We start from the raw sequence: 19,155 nt of genomic DNA, 5'->3' as shown, positions 1-19,155 counted from the left end.
ATCTCACCTGTCCTAAAGTCGGTACACGACTGGTGTCGCAGGGAAGGTGTTAACAACATATTCTGTAGCTAGAGATGAACCATAGTATAACATATTCACTGCGACAGACAGTCACTAATACTATCTTAGCTGTCCTGAAGTCAGTGCATGACTGGTGTCACAGTGAAGGTGTTAACAACATATTCTGTAGCTAGAGATGAACCATAGTATAACATATTCACTGCGACAGACAGTCACTAATACTATCTCAGCTGTCCTAAAGTCAGTACATGACTGGTGTCAAAGTGAAGGTGTTAACAACATATTCTGTAGCTAGAGATGAACCATAGTATAACATATTCACTGCGACAGACAGTCACTAATACTATCTTAGCTGTCCTAAAGTCAGTACATGACTGGTGTCAAAGTGAAGGTGTTAACAACATATTCTGTAGCTAGAGATGAACCATAGTATAACATATTCACTGCGACAGACAGTCACTGATACTATCTCAGCTGCCCTAAAGTCAGTACATGACTGGTGTCACAGTGAAGGTGTTAACATCATATTCTGTAGCTAGAGATGAACCATAGTATAACATATTCACTGCGACAGACAGTCACTGATACTATCTCAGCTGTCCTAAAGTCAGTACATGACTGGTGTCACAGTGAAGGTGTTAACATCATATTCTGTAGCTAGAGATGAACCATAGTGTAACATATTCACTGCGACAGACAGTCACTGATACTATCTCAGCTGTCCTAAAGTCAGTACATGACTGGTGTCACAGTGAAGGTGTTAACATCATATTCTGTAGCTAGAGATGAACCATAGTGTAACACATTCACTGCGACAGACAGTCACTGATACTATCTCAGCTGTCCTAAAGTCAGTACATGACTGGTGTCACAGTGAAGGTGTTAACATCATATTCTGTAGCTAGAGATGAACCATAGTGTAACACATTCACTGCGACAGACAGTCACTGATACTATCTCAGCTGCCCTAAAGTCAGTACATGACTGGTGTCACAGTGAAGGTGTTAACATCATATTCTGTAGCTAGAGATGAACCATAGTGTAACACATTCACTGCGACAGACAGTCACTGATACTATCTCAGCTGCCCTAAAGTCAGTACATGACTGGTGTCGCAGAGAAGGTTTTAACCACCTCTCGTATTCTATACATGTGATACTATTTAACACTATTGTAAAAAGTTTCTCTATTCCCATTCAATCCTTAGGATCGATTTTCTTATTATTTAATACAAGGGAGTAAAATCTTATAAATTTCTTTTTCTTTTTTAATATCTACAAATACAACAAAAATGTACGTACAAATATTTTATTAACGAATGTATTGACATTATAAATATAACAAGAGAAATGGAAGGAAATATATTTAATGCTATGTGACATTCAACACTTCTTGAGTTGTGGGATATGTGAGTTTCTCGAATCTAGCCGTCTTGATTGGTAACAGAGGAGCGACTTCGTTTGGGTCAGTTGTAATTGGCAAAGGGATCTGCAACAGAGTGAAAGTAATTGTTTTCCATCAAGGAAAGTAACATGCGATTGTAATAATTAGATATGATAGTGTGCAAATATTTTATTAAAATAACTTATATTGTAAAATATTACTCCTTCAATTGGCAACGACAAAATTTGTTTATATTTCACACTTATAAGATTTGAAAATAAAAACACTATTTCTGTAACTACCTTAACCTGTTGACGAGTACAGCAAAACATACCCAAATGAGTGCGCACGGCATTTGCCGTTTGGTCCCGTATGAGGGAGCACGGCATTTTCCGTTGCAGACTAATGACTGTAAGTTCGTTCTCACTGACTTATTGTGGCGTCTAGCGGAGATTTTTGGAACTTTTCAGTTGTTCCTAATAGTGTCGCTGTACAGTGTTGCTAGTCCTGTATCGTGGTGGCACCTGGTGATAACTTTAAAAACTATTTTACGGAGGCGGGACACAAGACCTGCTACGCCTCCAAGGTCGCCATTTTATAAGGCCACTTCCCCAGAATGACACAAAGAAGCGTAAACTACTCAGGCAGTGCTATGTGTGCATGTAAACACACCACTCGAACTGGACAAAGAAGAAAAGAAACCAACTATGAATGTTCAACATGTGAGGTCACCCTTTCTATATATCCTTGTTTTGAGATGTATCACACACTAACACAGTTTTAAAACGAGGTTATTGGTTTTAACAATCTACAATGTATTTTTATATACATTTAAACTACAATAAACAAGTTTATTAACATTTAAAAGTTTTTTATGTTTTACTCCCTAAAAGTCTGTCACTGGTCAATGAGGCACTCAGTATGGACCGTCATAGCGGCACGGCAAATGCCGTGCGCACTTCGTCAACAGGTTAATGCCTTGAGTTTTGCTGTGTGTGAAGTATATTCAAAATGAATACAATCTTATAGTGTCAACCACATCAACCAATTGTATTTTGATTATATTTATTCAGATTGTATTTATTTATTTTATTATAATTTTTTAATTATATTTCACTTATCATTTAATCGTATCATCCCTTTCATGAGCTTTCAAGAAAGGGACCACAACACGCTGCTTTCAACCGTGAGGAAATCGACCACATGTCAATGAAATATTTGAAGATGAGTAATGGCTCTAATACAAACTCTCTAATCATTAAAATAAATTTCATTCCATCAGCACCAAAAGGTCAATGATCTAACAACGGTGAAGCTACTGCAAATGGGAACATTAACCCTTTGACACACACAGGCCGATGTATTGGCTCTGGAATTATATTTCTGAAATAGCCATAAGCAAATATCTCTGCACCACGAAATCAGTTCTCCACAAAACGGAATCACCCCATCGGCATCTATCACTTCATTACATTACTCCCTTGCTTCTGTATTTTTAGTTTTTAATATAATATCAAACAAAACATAAATAGATATCTTTTCAAATAATTATAATTATTTGAGTTTTTTTCACTTTTTTTAGTCAGTATAAAGACACATTTTGGAAGGCAGTGACAATAAAAAACAAATACGTTTCTGGAAAAATATTTCCAAAAACTTTATTTCTGAAGGTATTCACATGAATTTTTCTGCATTTTTCTGAAAATGTTTATACTTTCTTACAATAATAATGGTTTCCTTGAAAGATTTTTTCCCCTAGTTTTTAACAATCAAATGTAAAAAATTACTAATACAATAAAATAGACAAATAAGTTTCAATATCAAAACACTATTTTTAGGCTTTTAAATATAGTACAAAGTAAACAATACAAAAATCATTTGATACTACTATTTACAACTGTACGAGTGTGTTAATAGCGCTATTTTAGGGCTGGCCTTTTTGGCAAGTAAACTAGATTTAATGGCTGGTGTATTTAAAAATGAAACTAATTTTATCGCTTAGTCTTCAAATGGTTACACAAAAACTAGTTTTTACCAGTTTTTTTTTTGGATTTAAGTAACCCCAAAATGTTCACTAAATCTGAAAATAGTTTTCCGCTAATCCCAAATCTTTTCTACATACACATAGATAAAAGAATGTATAGTAAATAACTTTATGTTTAGTTTTCGAGATAAACACATAGAAATTAAATTATCGAGTGATAATAGCCTTTGCTAACGCTCACACAATAGAGTTAATTACCTGTAGCTGGGCCATCTGACCTTCACGTGAGGTGAACTCCCGCAGTACGTGCTGTGTGGTGAAGTCGTGGTAGTAGCGAGTATCATTGACCCGCAGCATCACACCGTCCACACGCAGGAAGAACCTTAGCAGCAGGAAGAACCCTGATGGCATCACCCGCTGTGGCAAGAGATTGAATATGTCAGCTATACATATACAGGGTGAACCAAATCATCTCGCCCACTGATTGGAACGGTATAACAAGTGAAGTTAGAAACTCAGTTTCAACTGAATCCCCCCCCCCTATTGTGGGGGGAATTCAATAAAATAATTTTGAACCCCCCCCCAAAAATCTGTAATGGGTATTTTTGGGAAATATGGGTTATTTTAGGAACATTGTTAAAAGTAAAGGAGAGGCATGTGGTACCTCATTTAAACTTCCCTTGACATAGATCATTAACCCTTTCCGCTCGGATGGGTAGCAGTGCTGACCAAATATGGCTTCTCGTAGGCTTGTATTATTTTAGCACGTACTGTCCATTCAGATCGGCCAGCACATTATGGCAAATATTAATCCGTGCTTTCAACAAAATGGCGACAGCCAGTAGAGCTGACCATACGAGCTCCAAGGACAAATTATAAATACTGCCTTCAAGTGCATAGGGTTAAAATTATCCAAAGACATGAAGTGATACATACAATTTTAACATTCAGCGAAGCAATGCCATTGTCATGGAGTTCGTCCTCGAACAGGTTCACCTCATGGTAGAAGAGGATTTTCTCTTTCTGCTTGAGCCTTTCCATGTCTATCCTGAGCTCTGTGGATTCCACTGTCCAGTTGCCAGAGAGACTGCCACAGTAATCCGTGCTGAATGTCCAGTCGAACGATTGAATCTCCTTGTCTGCCAGTCCGGTCTCTTGCCTTTACAATCAATGTATTTGAAACAATTATTTTTATACAGAAATACCAAAGATGTGTAGGTTAAAAACTTTGTCATTGCAGAGTCACGTAAGAGAAATGATGCAAGATCAAAAAAATGTCTTAGTGAATCATTTACACATTTTGAATAGTTAGTACAGTATTTTAAGGGGGACTGGTATCCTTTTTAATCTTACTGCCAGTCTCATGAACTTCACTATCCTATGTGACCTTATGGAAAAAGGAAGAAAGTTGTTAAAACACAAATTCTTACTGTACTTATAGTACGTGCTCTAGTCACATATCTGCGTTATCTCTCACTCAGATCTAAAGTCTAACACCTTTAACTATTTAGCTATCGGCTCTTTGTAGTTATACTGTTACATAATGAGTTTCCAGTTAAATTTATTCTGACATATCTATTTTAGAACCTTTATTACAGAATTCTCAGATGCATGACTTCCAACTATTTTTAATCATTTGATAGTTGACTTCTTTCAAAATAGATAGTGACGGTGTTTTTTTCATTTTCAACTAGCAGTTACCTGTGGTTCCACAAGTAACTTCGTTGGTTTTAACTTCTGGTTCGAGTCCATTATATTTTAAACGCTAATGTTGAGTTTGCCTTGTTGACACGATCAAGAAAATATGTTAAAAAGAGTATGTTTACGGCCATTTTAATCAACTGCAGTCTTAGTATTTTTAACTCCAATGCTGCTGATTTTGCCTGTCTCTCGATCAAGAATCATACCTAATATATAAACACAGCTCTGAGAAGCCTACCTTTGTCAAAATGCAACTTTAGATAGCTTCCATAACAGAGTATAATAAAAGTTAAACATATAAGTTATTACATTGTATGTAATATCTGCACTGCTACCAGTTACCCGCTCCTTTGCACACAGTTTAGTAGGCACATTTATGACCATTGCTGGTTAAAATAAATTATATTTCCAACGCCAATGTTGAGTTTGCCTTGTTGACACAATCAAGAAAGTATTTCAAAAAGTTTATAATTATGGCCACTGAATTTACTTTGTTCTTAGAATGTTTTATTCTATAGTTGATTTTGTTTCGTTTTCGACTCAAGAAAATATATTTTACAGATCAGAGAAAACTACTTCTGTCAAAAGAGAAATAAGATGGGTTTTATCCGTCTTCATAGTAAACGGTTTTTGATATTTTAGAAAATTTAGAGCTGGAATTGGTACATTAGTTTAATCTGTCCAGCGAAAAACATAGTTCTTGTCGACTGCTTCAAAGGGAGTGTTCGAAGTCAGATTCTGACCTTCTTATATTTAGGACATTGGTTGGCTGTATTAAAATGAAAGTAATTTAATCTCAATCCCAAGATTATAAACTTCACATAGATTGTAGTCTACTAGATGTAACTGTTGTTACTTTTTATCTGGATTACCTAGATAATTTAGAATTAAGCTAAATAAAATCAGTTGTTGTTTATTAACCTTAATTATAGTACTTTATAAGCCTAAACAATAGATTCTAATTTTCATTATTTGAAGGGTTCACAATTTCTATTACAACCAAATTGTTAAGTCAGGATGTAAAGAAAATAACACTTTACTGTGTATTGTATATGTTACTGGCAAAGTGTAAAATCAGGCATTGTATAGAATACCTAGGCATTCTATACATTGCCAAAAGTAAGCAGGCAAAGTGTGAAATTTTAAACATTTCATACTTTGCCTAGGCATTCTATAGAATGCCTGCTGGAGTTCAGGCAGAGTTAAAAATCTGTCTGTTCCATTGTTTTCAAGTTACAACGTGCTTGCCTCACCTACTCCCCCCGCCCATCCCCGCTATAACGCTGCTCTCAGTTCTGTTCCGTCACGCCACAGTATTGTGCTAGGCCTACGCTTCAGTTCTGTTCTGTCGTGCCACTGTATTGTTGCTTGAAAATGTCACAAGTGAACAGTAGTATCAGTAGTTCTAGTGATCGTTTATCGCTAATGAAACTTCGTTTTAGTACCGAACTTGTAAAAATTCGGAATGCAAGTGCTAAAAATAGTGTTTTTTTGACTGAAGACGACTATAAGAAGCTGGTGTTGGAGGTCGAAGATGCCAAGGCCAAGCCCAGAAAGGAACCTCGTCACTACTGGCTACTCAACAGGTATGATGTAATGATCGTAGAAAATGTGCAAAAACTAATACACCCATTAAAACAAGGAGACAGTGTTGTAAAATTTTATGTCCACGATTCAGTGTTGGCACTACTGTGCTGCAAAGTGAAGTCGGAAATTTGTTCGTTCTTCAATTTTGTAATAAATTCAGTTGGTTTAATAGACTGTAGACGATTTTGAGTAGTTGAACCAGGATGAAAGTACCAGGTATCATGTAGAGCGGTATAAATATGTGTCTCGACTGATGTGGTTAGCCATATAGTCGGTGTGTATGTCGGTAGGTTAAGGCCGCCTCAGTTCGGTCAATGTGGCCTCCTGTTTCCATGATTTTCTTTTTATAAATATGAACTGGCAAAACTATTGCGCAATCAGTCAGCGCATATCAGTGTGGCAAGCTGAGGGACAATTCCCGTGATCACAGGCTATCTGTTAGCTGATAACGGTACTGGACCTTGACTCTATTGATTGCAGTGCGGACTGTCTGGTTGCCCGCATTTAGTTAATGCAATATTCTTGCAGCCCGTCATTGATATTGCTTCTATTATATTTAAGGCACTAATATTGTAGTTTTAAATTAGAAAGCAAAAATGGTTTTGACACGCGCTATGTCATCGAATCCATTTTCTGTTTTGGACAAAGCGCTTTACGACGCCACAAATCTCGATGAATCTTCTGAGACATTACTCGTGGATTTGTGCAGAAATTTTACAAAAATTGTGGCCAATAATCCGGGGATGTGTTTGAATGACTTGGAGTCGGGCTTGGCAAACTTGATCTTGGCGCTTGACAAATCCCTAGAAAACAACTCTAAGCTGGAAAATCTTGCTGCTGCATTGAAGATCGAAGTCGCCACTCTAGAGGAAAGTTTCCACAAAGAAAAACAGCATAGACTTTCTGAGCTGAACAACTCCTTTAATGTGCACGATGTTTTGACAGAGGAAAAGGACAACATTTTAAAAGAGAACGTAGTTTTAAAAAATAGTTTAAGTAGCGTTAAGACTAGCCTAGACAATTTGACTAATGATTTTAAATCTTTACAATTAAAAATAAGCGAAAAAGAATCTATAATTTTAAATCTCAATGACAGATTAGAAAACTGTTTAAAGCCCAGATCAGAAGCTTTTAAACTTGTCTCTAACATGAAAATACAATTAAAGGAAGCCAATGCAAAATCGTAGCTATACAGCAGGTGGCTGGACGATAAAATTCTCGATTGTTATTTCCAGACTTTTTCATCTAGTTATACTGAGGAAATGTGTAAACCTCTGTTTCTAGGCCCAACTGTGAGTCAGTTGATCAAGCATGGGGATTCAGACATTGTAAACTCGATGTTAAATGAATTGTTATTTTATTCTTCAGAATATGCTTTTATATGTATTAATAATAATCCTATAACATTGACTGACGATTCAGGTTCACACTGGAGCTTGATCTTTGTGGATATTGCGGCAAGGAATGTGTTTCACCTGGATTCACTAACTAATCAAAATGCTGCTTCTGCAAGGGCTGTTGCCAAGAATCTTGGTCTTGGTAATAGTACATTTATCGAGTTACCCTGTGCACAACAGAGGAACTCATTTGAATGCGGACTGAATATTTTGGTAAATGCGAAATTAATCAATGATGGTTTTTGTAGAGTAAGAATTCCTGGCAAGTTAAATTTTCGTGAGTGGTATCTTAGTTTTGCTGGGAAAGATGAGCGCATGAGTAAGGAGTCTGTAGTTGACTGTGGTCGTCTAGTGACGTCTTTTGATCCCATTGTTGTGTCTGAACGGTCATCTGAAGACGACTGTAATCTTGTAAATATTGTAAATAGTTCATCTAGTTTAAGTTGTAAGTCTCTTGAAAATGCTCCTGCGCAGAGTGAAATCCAGTCTAAATGGCACCTTGTAAAACCCAGACGTAGACGTAATCCTCGTTCTACTGTAGAAAATTCTAACAAGCAAAATAGTATAAATTGTGAAAATAGATATTTAGCTTTAAGTGAACCTCTTTTGTCAGAGAAGAAAAATAAACAAGCTGTAAAAACATCATGTGGAAATTGGTGGGTAAAACGGAAAAGCTACATAAAAAATGTACAAACAGGTAGTTATAAGAAAGTGTCTTTACATGGAAATCGTGAACTTAGATCTAAGCACAAGCAAAATGTAAATAGCTCTAGTTCAAAGCAACACCTTCCAAAGTACGAGAGGTCAATAGGATCTTTGGCGGGCGCATTGGTTATCGGAGATTCTTTACTGAAGTTCTCTGGTAAGAGATGTGCTGACAATGGTGCCACGGTAGATGTAAATCCAGGGGCAAAGATTTTTAACATCAAGAAAAAGATCATTAATTACGTACAGGTGAAACCAAAATGTATATTCTTTCATGTGGGAACAAATGATCTTGTAAATGGTTACAACGGAGGGCCTGGATACAATGGTGGTTGGGGTAAGCGCGCTGTCCTGCACAGTATGGCGGACCTGTTGAGTGTGACAAGACGGAGTTTTCCTGACACTAGGGTAGTTGTCGGTGGCATTCTTCCTCGCAGGGACATCAATCCCTATGCTTTGTCTTCTTTAAATGATCAGCTTAGCCTCATGTGCAGCAATTTTGGTGTGGAGTTTGTTGTGGCTCATCATCGGTTTGTTGGCTATCACCATCTAGCTCGTGATGGAAGACATCTAAATCGTATTGGAAGTCGAAATTTGGGGAATTTTATTTTCCAAAATCTCGTTCAGGATGCCTCTGGGGTGTGGGAGCCGGCGCCATCAGCTCTAAACTTGTCTATCTGTGTTGGAGAGACTCCCTTAGCTAATAATAATGTGTCCTCTGGATCTAGTGCTGGCCCAGAGCTTTATTCTGAAATCGGTGACACGGACTCGGTGGACCGTGTTCAGGCTCGGCCATCGGGAAACGAGTCCAGCAGGAGGCCTTGTTTTCAAGGATAGGACATGTAAATATCCGGTCACTAAATACAGGATTTGAGGAACTTTGCAGTGTCATTGAGGATTTCGATTTTGATGTCTTAGGTGTTTCCGAGACGTGGCTTAATCCAATGACGCCCTCAGATTGTTTCAGGGTGGCTGGCTACAATCTCTTAAGAAGTGACAGAATGATGCCACAGACTTCAAAACTTCAATCCGGTGGTGGAGTCGGTATGTATGTGAAGTCCGGTCTGACTTTAAATCAGATTTTTCTTGACAACATTGACAGTCGGCTGGAGTACATCTGTTGTAGAACTGACATAGGAAACCACAAACTTTGTGTCTGTATAGCATATAAGCCTCCTGAAACTCCTTACACTTGTCTGGGTTCCTTGTTGCAGTCACTTTTTATTGATCATGTCTTAGGTGTGGACTCAGTCATTTTGCTAGGAGATTTGAATATTAATCTTCTTGAGCCTGTTAAGGCTGAAGTGAAATATCTGACAAATTTGTTTGGCTCTTTAAGTCTTTCTCAGTTGATAAGGGAACCCACACGCACCACAGATTCGTCATCAACACTTATTGACCACATTATTGCAGACAAAAATTTCGTTCCTAAACACGTAGGTTTAATAGACACTTCAATCATGCTTGATGCAAGGGGAAGAAAGATAACTGATCATAAGCTTGTGTTTTGTGATATTTCTCGATACAAACGCCAAAGGGAAGCTAAGTATATAGCCTATAGAAACTTTCGAGATTTCGATATGGAGAGTTTTATTGATCTTGCATCAAACACTAACTGGGACGAGATTAAAGATTTAAAGTGTATCAATGAAATGACCGAAAAACTGACAAAAGCTATATTAAATATCTTTGACATATGTGTTCCGTTAGTTAGAAAGCGTGTCACTAAAGATAGAGCACCATGGCGTGACGATTACATAAAAAGACTAACCGTAATGAAAAATAAATTGAGGAACGATTATGTAAAAACAAAATGCCCCACCATTAAGCAATCTTATTGCAAATTGAGAAATAATTTAAACAATGCCATAATGCTTGCAAAGAAAAATTATTAAAAAAAAAATTTAAATCTGAAAAATCCTAAAGCTTTCTGGAAGGTGATGCGAAGAGAAGGAGCGATGAATACTGGTCAAGATAATACGAATACCTGCAAAATAACTCCAGATGTATTGAACACTTACTTTGCTCAAATGGGTGCAGGAAACACCTCAAGTACAGATATGCTTAATTTTTATAAAAATAACTCACACAGTGAAACCAGGAGTGATTTTAAATTTAGGCAAGTGAGTGAGTATGAAATAAGACAAGTAATAAACAGCATTTCTTCATCAGCTTTCGGAGTAGATGGTATATCCATCCATATGGTGAAAGGCTTAAGTCCATACTGTTCTGGAGTAATTACTCACCTTATCAATAAATCACTGATGGATGGTTGTTATCCGACGGCATGGAAGAAAAGCGTCGTGGTTCCGCTCCTCAAAGTACCAAATGCTTCTACTGCCTCTCAGTTTAGACCTATTTCTTTACTCCCAACTATATCAAAGGTGATGGAAAAGGTCGTGACAGAAAAAATTATTTCATATATTGAAAATGAGAAAATCGTGTCCGAAACACAGTCAGGATTCAGGAGAGGCTTCAGCACTTGCTCTGCACTTTTAAATATGGTCGATGAAGTCTGCAGGGCCAGAAATAACAAAATGTGCAGTGTCGTAGCTGCCCTGGACTACAGACAAGCCTTTGATTCGGTAAATCATGATGTCTTACTAGCAAAGTTGAAGTTTTACAGGTTCGATGATTTGTCTCTGAGGTGGTTTTCATCGTATTTGAGAGGCAGGTCTCAAGTGACAAAGGTTGATGGTCAGTTTTCAGAATGGTTACCTAAAGCTGTAGGAGTTCCCCAGGGGAGTTGTTTGGGGCCAATTCTGTTTATTTTGTATGTTGCAGGTTTGGACAGCCAGTTAAATTTCTGTTCATTGCATGCCTATGCAGATGATTGTCAACTCTTGCTATCTTACCATCCCTCAGAGGCAAACGAGGCTTGTATTCAGCTGAGAAATGATTTGTTAGCAGTTAGTAAATGGTCAGAAGATCACGGTCTCAGGCTGAACCCTGAAAAGTGTTCGGTCATGCACTTTGGTAAACAGACCCTAAATGCTGATATGGGAAATATTCTTCCTGAGGCTGCAAAGTTGCAACTTGTGCAGGCCCTTATTTTCCCTATAATCGAATATTCACTTCCCGTGTTTGGTTACAGCTTGAGTCAGGAACAACTTACAATTCTTCATAGGCTCCAAAACTGTGCAGTAAGGTTTATTTACAATATTCGTAAATTTGACCATATTACAAGTTACCGCCGGAAAGCAAGTGTGTTAACTATTAAGGAGTACTGTCATTTGTAGGAGACAAACTGTCACCATAGTCCACAAGGTTCTTGACACTGGTAGACCTGAGTACCTGAACAAAAGATTGATGTTGCGGTTGGCGGTCAGGGATCGTCATACTCGGCAGGACGCCATGCTGCAACTGCCGAGGGTTCACCTGGAGAGGGGCAAGAGGGGATTCTCGTACTTTGGACCCAAGGAATACAATGCCCTACCACCTGCTGTTAAAACCCTACCCTTAAGAAGTTTTAAAAGGAAGTTAAAAGAAATTAATTTAAGTTATTAGGTAGCCACTTGTATACTTTATTTTATGCTGTTTCAGCTTATTATGTAATTGACCTGAGTTAATTTGAAAAGCAGTTTGTAAATACTGAAATTCGCTTGAAAATAAAGTCATTATTTATTTATTTTATTTATTCAGATTTATTTACTGTTCTCCATGAAGCTCAGGTAGCTATTGGTCATGGTGGAAGAGATCGAATGTTAAAAGAGCTAGATATTAAGTACAAAAATGTTACACGTCATGATGTTGAGCTATACATTAGTTTGTGTGAGCCATGTCAGAAGAAACAAAAGGGTTCGAAAAGAGGAGTGGTAGTAAAGCCCCTGATTTCATCAGAATTTAATTCTCGTTGTCAAGTAGATTTAATTGATTTCCAGTCACAGCCCGACAGGGAGTTTAAGTTCATAATGGTCTATCAGGATCATTTGACAAAATTTGTGATTCTTAAGCCTCTCAAAACTAAAACCGCTGAGGAAGTAGCATATCACCTAGTTGATATTTTTACTCTCATTGGAGCACCAAGTATATTGCAGTCAGACAATGGAAGGGAGTTTGCAAACAAAATAATTTACAATTTAAAAGATTATTGGCCTACGTTAAAAATCGTTCATGGCAAACCACATCATTCTCAAAGTCAGGGTAGTGTAGAACTTGCAAACCAAGATATTGAAAACATGATTTCGACTTGGATGCAAGATGAAAAAACTGACCGTTGGAGTGAGGGATTGAGATTTGTGCAACTTATGAAAAATAGAGCTTTACATTCAGGAATCAAAAGAACGCCCTATGAGGCTCTCTTCGGCTGTAAAGTAAAGGTCGGTCTTACAACATCTTCTCTGCCTCGAGACATTTTGGATTCCATTAACAGCGAAGAAGATTTGGAAAGAGTGGTTAATAACATGCACACAACAGAAACACAAACAATGTCAAGTCTAGAACCTCCACTCCAAACCAATCATAACACTTCAGAAGTTAATGAGGCAACCGTTGATGTCTCGGTCAGTTCTAGCCTTCTACAAATGTGTAGCGTTTGTTTGCAGCAAACTAATGAGAAACAAAACTGCACAAAATGTTTAGCGGACATACATATTTCATGTGGCCATTCAATTCAGGGGTGTGATGATACTGAAAAAACCCTGTTGTGTGTCCCTTGTTTTAATTCGGAAAATATTGATAAAGAGAGGAAGAGGTGAAAAGCTTGTCTTGAAAAACAAGCTAAGAAAATGAAAGCTAATTCCGATAAAAAGTTTCCCCCCGTCACCAAAGGAGTCACTGTTCGTGTTCCAATTCCTGACGTTGACAAAGGAAGAGGTGACTTGAGAAATATTCTGGCAGTGGTCATGGATACGACAGAAGATGGGTTTTACAAATTAGGGACCGCCAACAGAGTTTTGAAACAACTGTACGCAAGGTCACAGTTTACAGTTTGCCAAAAAAGCCTAGTTCGAGTAGAAGACGTGCCTGATCAAGAAACAGGACTTCGTACCGTTGCAACAGCTCAGTCAACAGGAAGCGGCCAAGGATTTGTGAGATGCACTTGCAAACCTAAATGTCAAACCACATTGTTTAATGTGCTTGTGTTAAAAACAATCGAAAATGCAACTCGAAGTGCCATAGTTCTCTTTCCTGCTGTAACAAGTAATTTCTTAAGTTAATATTTCACTTTTAAATTTTACTCTAGTAAAATATGAGGATTTTCAGATCCTATGTTTAATACATTTCATGTTTGTTATTTGCAATAAACAATTTTTAACACTGTTGTTCATTTTATACTTTGCCTGCAAAACTTTCGACATTCTATATAATGCCTAGGCAAAGTTGTACAATTGTTAAGAAATGAGTTTATTTCATACTTTGCCTGGATTCACTCGGCAATGTATACAATGCCTAGGTATTCCATACAATGCCTGAATTGTACACATTGCCGGTAACATATATAAGAAAACAATTACAGCAACATTCTTTTGTTTCATATGGTAAAATAAATTTGTTAAAAGCACTTGACAGCATTAGTTATTTCCGCCATTAAAATGAATGCTTCTTTAAACAGATGGATTGATTGGTTACTGACCGAGACTCTTTCCAAGCATCTGCACAGGCGATCTTAATGTCGAGCTTGCCATTGTTGACTTGCTTGAGCGCATCCAGAGCATTAAATGACACAGTGACCCCTGACACATGCTGAACACACAACTCGTTCTTGGGGAACACCATATCTGGCATGTGAGGCAGACTCAGCTCTCGGCTATACCTACACATACAGAACAAACGACTTGTATGAGTACGGACTGATAATACAGATTGAATAAATTCCTTATAAATTTAAATTTTATTTTGTGCTGATAAAGAGGTTGGGCACACATTTAATTTGTGGCATATGTTACCACCATTATTTTTATTTATGTTGTTTGATAATCTGATTTAAACGGCGAGAACCTGTAAATTTAGTATTAATATCAAATTTTCCGATTTACCACTAATTAATGTGGGCATGTTGTTTAGATTTGATTGCTAACATGAGACCTGATGTTTTTGTTCCTGGAACAGGAAACCATAATATGGCAATAATTTACTTACTTGGATTCTATGAAATCTACCTAAAACGTAACATGTCCGATATATAAAGGTAAAAATATTCAATCAACAACTATAAAATGGCGTCTGTTACTTACCATAGGTAGCAAACAATTACCAAAAACAAATACTGTTTAAAATATTAAAAAATCTGATGAGGTTTAAAAAACTAAACAAATTCTTTGTTCATAAAAATATTTCTTAAAACATATTAATTTGAAAGCAGAGGAAAAGAAAAGATGTGTATATAAGATGGCTTATAGCTTATGAATTCATATTAATCCAAATCAGTTTTAGAAATTGATTCAACAGTTTTACAGATATTAATTAAAATAAAATGGCTATATTTTCATAATTCATATGCATTAATGATCATGATTTAATTAGCTACCAAATTCAGTGTACAAAATGAAAATAATTGGTCCCAGAGGCAACTCCTCTGGGCCAGTACTTCAGCCTTAGTTAAATATCCATAAAGCTGTCTAATAACTCCTGTTATTTTTGATATGCCCTTCATCAAGTAAGGAGTAACTTAGTAGAAAAGTCATGTAACTTACAAAATTTGAATTTTTCCAGTAAAATGCAGTGCGTAATTAAATCGAATCCTGGCATATAATGCAGGGCGTCTATCATGCTACACATATTGCTATGGCTGGTCGATACGTTTCATCACCTATATTGAACACTGCAGAACAAGTACTAAATCCCATAATCTTTGATATAATAATAGAAAACTAATGAATGACCAAAACTGAGAGGCTGTGGGAGCACCGAGTTTTTTTAATTAAGATAAGGTTTTTCTAACAATTATTATACCTGCAAAACTGACATTCATCAGTGGTTTCTTGTGAACATGCGCCATTATTGGTACACTTGGAGCTTAGAATGTGACTCTTCTGGTACTTAATGATCCAATCTTCAAACTTGTGTTCCTCCTTATTTACAGGAAGTCGTGTTATATCCACAGGATTTTTCACAGAAGATGCCATCTTCTAATTAAAAAGAAGAAATACAATGAGAATTATAGAAAAGATTTTCAGTACAGCAGCTTTTATGTATATCCTTTTTTGTCTAACGTGTAAATGTTGTATTTCACTACCTACTACTACATGTGTTATAGTATAGTATGTTTCAATGTATAACACTTTGTTCACAACAACATCAGTTTTCTCACAAATGATCAGGTTTTAATATATGATATACCCGAAAATGTTCAGCTCACATTGTCTTTTTACATGTTTCTTAAAAATGTTAAACTTTTTTTACATCATATTTGCTTGAAATGGTTAATGTTCTTCAACTAATAGAATTGTCTTACAGAGAAAAAAATTTTCAAGCATATAAAAAGGTACACATTTTTTATATGTTTTTATACAGGGTGTTTCAGGAGATTATTTCGTTTTAATGGTAAGTGTTCTCTATTACTGTCCATTTATATATTAATATTGGGTTTTTATGTGATTTATTACATTTTTTACACCCTACATAGATTTCATTGCACTACTTTTAAATTTTATTTTAGTGATTATCACTTATCTCAGGATTATTTGGATTAGCCTACCATTTAAAAATAATAGGCTCATAGTGTCCATGTTTAAAAAAATGAAATTGCATGCGAAGAAGCATGTAACTGCTAGTATTTGATGCAAGTTGGTACTGTAAGTGTTCATTTACTTTAGATACATTACATAAAATGATCTTTAATCACCCTGCAATGCTGGCGATAAAGGAAAAATATCCTTCGAGATGGTAACCAAATTCAAGCTCAGATCGAGTAAGTGCTTGTGAAGGTTATATTTAACCTTGGTACTTCTAGTAACATATTTACAACAACGTAATCTAAACCTACTTATATCGCATAATACCATTGTATAGTAATAGCAATATTTCTATTGCTAATATATGCCTCATTGCTGGAACGTAATGGCCTGGACTGTTACTTGATACAGAGTAACCCAAAACTAAAAATCGTTATGGGAACAAATCATTCAGCCCAGCTGTTACTGAAAGAACAGTATCCTGGTAATCACTGAAATACCTGTTACTGACACTAATACTTCAGATCTGTAATGGCTGCTAGTGGAGTGGTTATACACGTTATATTTGTGTTACGCACTTTTATCCTTCAAAATAGTAAAAATAAAGTAAATGTTATACTGTTTTATAAATAGGCTACATTTTCTAGATGGTGTTTTATTCGTCATAACATTATTACTTTTTAAATACTGTATTTTGAAATACAGTGTAATTAACATATAACTTAACATAATTTGGTGTTAGTAGGTGTAGCAAGGATTATTTACTCATGAATATTGATAATTCGATATTATCAATCGCTTGAGTGTTGGACGCTTACTATACTGCAGCTAAAGTATATTGTTTAATAAAAAATGGGTAGGGTACGATAAGCGGACCCGGTTTTTTATATCGAAGAATGTAGTCTTCAATACCTAATATTCGCATCTCAAATCCTAGACTATCAATCGATATAAAAGTATCTAGTATAGGCTAGACCTCAATAACAATCATATGTTTTAAATTAAAATATGAATTTAATATTTATAGTGATGAAACAAATTATTATAACAAAAATTAGGAAAACTGAAGACGATCATATTTGCTCCTCTCACAGTTACATTTGTTTCTTTCCCACAAATTTCACATAATGGGGTTTTCGGTACGAGTCCAACATGTTGAAGCTACAAAAACAATACATTTTATTTATGTCTTATCATCTTTCAATGCAATGTCGTGTAGTTTTCTAAAATTGACTGCCCTTTTTTAATAATTATTATTTTAAAGTGTTTACAGCTGTTGATATAGACTATTTAAGTTAATAATTCAAAATAATTAATCAATATCGATTGATTATATTGATGGTTATGATTAAGTAATATCGTTTGCCAATTTCGATATGAAAAACCGGGTCCGCTTATCTTACCCTGCCCAAAAAAATATTGTTGATTAACACTACAAGGTTAAAGCATTTGCCTTTTGAAATAACAAATAATGTAAAGCGGTGAAAGTAAATATTCACCCTTATAGCAAATATATTCAATATACTATATTGAATATATACACAATAACAATGTATTCAATGGCTATCCTCCATCCAGAGTAATTACCTATTGTAATTTTTGAACCTGTAAGCTAGGCTATAAATTGAAGTAGTAGCCAAGTGTGTAAAAGAAATTAGGCTTCTTACAACTAAAAATAGAGTAACTCAAATAAAGTTTAATAATTTTTACATATCCAAATAAAGTACACAACATATTTAAAAAATTAAATCACATAGGCCTATGTTGGTACCAAAATCATATTTGTAACCTTAAATAAACTTTATCTGAATAAAACTGCTTTCATGATTGTTACCTGTATTAAGAATCGCTATAAACAAAAAGGAAACACTTGATCTTTCAAATAGAACGTCTTACAAAACGAAATGCAGTATAATGGGGCTCTAATCCTTATATTAAATGAAACTGGACTGGACAAAACGTTTGCAAACAATCCAAAAAAATTATTTTCTTACACTTTTTACTATGACTGAACTCTGTCATTAACTCTCACTCTCTCTCTCTCTCTCATTTTAAGTCTCGTCTGTAAACACGAAGGAGAAACAACAAAACAATGCTACCGTCATGTACGTAGTGGGAAAACTAGACTTCCTCGTTGTGGCTCCCAGCTGTACTATGATTTATTTATTTATTTCTTCCAACGGTAAATAACCATTTAGCCTATGACTAAAAAAATGACTTATTTATCTAGGTATAAGAACAACTTAAAACTATGTTTACATACAACATGCAATCAAAACTTCTAGTTTACCAAGACAATCTTAACAAGATTACATTGCAATAAATTGTAACAATGAAAATGGTATTAACAGAACAATCGAATATCAACATGCATAATATCAACAAAACAATAAGATAACAATACAGTAACAAACATAACAAAGACTAGTAACAAAATAAATAATTTTAACAAGACAAGAGAATAACAATAACAAGTTACATCACAACAAAGTTACTGAGTATTAGGACCTATAATTAGTTAACAATTTGCTTTATTTTTTCTTTGAAAGGCGAAGAGACCCCAGGAAGAAATCCACCTGCCCGGACCACACACCACCATGCCTCAGAATTCTTGCAACGCCACTGTTGCATGCGTAGTTCGTGGGCAGGAATTTGCGGCAGAAAACAGTCCGTGATCTCGTTCCCCTAGGGACGCTCAAATCAACCATTTCCAAGAGAGCAGGGCAGTCCACCAGTCCGTTGATCAGCTTGAACAGGAAGA

General features: G+C 35.9%; 2 protein-coding genes across 2 annotated transcripts; one reads left to right on the top strand and one right to left on the bottom strand.

Annotated features, from left to right (window-relative positions):
• Window positions 1–1,315: 1,315 nt before the first annotated feature.
• On the bottom strand, window positions 1,316–18,500 carry LOC124361999 (TIP41-like protein). The gene is made up of 6 exons (XM_046816132.1): window positions 18,229–18,500; window positions 15,673–15,848; window positions 14,354–14,533; window positions 4,325–4,547; window positions 3,647–3,805; window positions 1,316–1,509 (listed from the first exon to the last, which is right to left on the bottom strand). Exons 2-6 carry the CDS (start codon window positions 15,843–15,845, stop codon window positions 1,393–1,395), a joined length of 852 nt encoding a protein of 283 aa, XP_046672088.1. The 5' UTR covers window positions 15,846–15,848; window positions 18,229–18,500; the 3' UTR covers window positions 1,316–1,392.
• Window positions 12,392–13,799, top strand: LOC124361998 (KRAB-A domain-containing protein 2-like). The gene has a single exon (XM_046816131.1). The coding sequence runs from the start codon at window positions 12,480–12,482 to the stop codon at window positions 13,473–13,475; it is 996 nt and encodes a 331-aa protein (XP_046672087.1). The 5' UTR covers window positions 12,392–12,479; the 3' UTR covers window positions 13,476–13,799.
• Window positions 18,501–19,155: the final 655 nt, after the last annotated feature.

The sequence above is a fragment of the Homalodisca vitripennis genome, chromosome 5, assembly GCF_021130785.1.
Source record: "Homalodisca vitripennis isolate AUS2020 chromosome 5, UT_GWSS_2.1, whole genome shotgun sequence".
In the NCBI taxonomy this organism is placed as follows: domain Eukaryota; kingdom Metazoa; phylum Arthropoda; class Insecta; order Hemiptera; family Cicadellidae; genus Homalodisca; species Homalodisca vitripennis.
The sequence above is the reverse complement of the archived record's forward strand: the minus strand, read 5'-3'. Positions and strand labels throughout refer to the sequence as shown.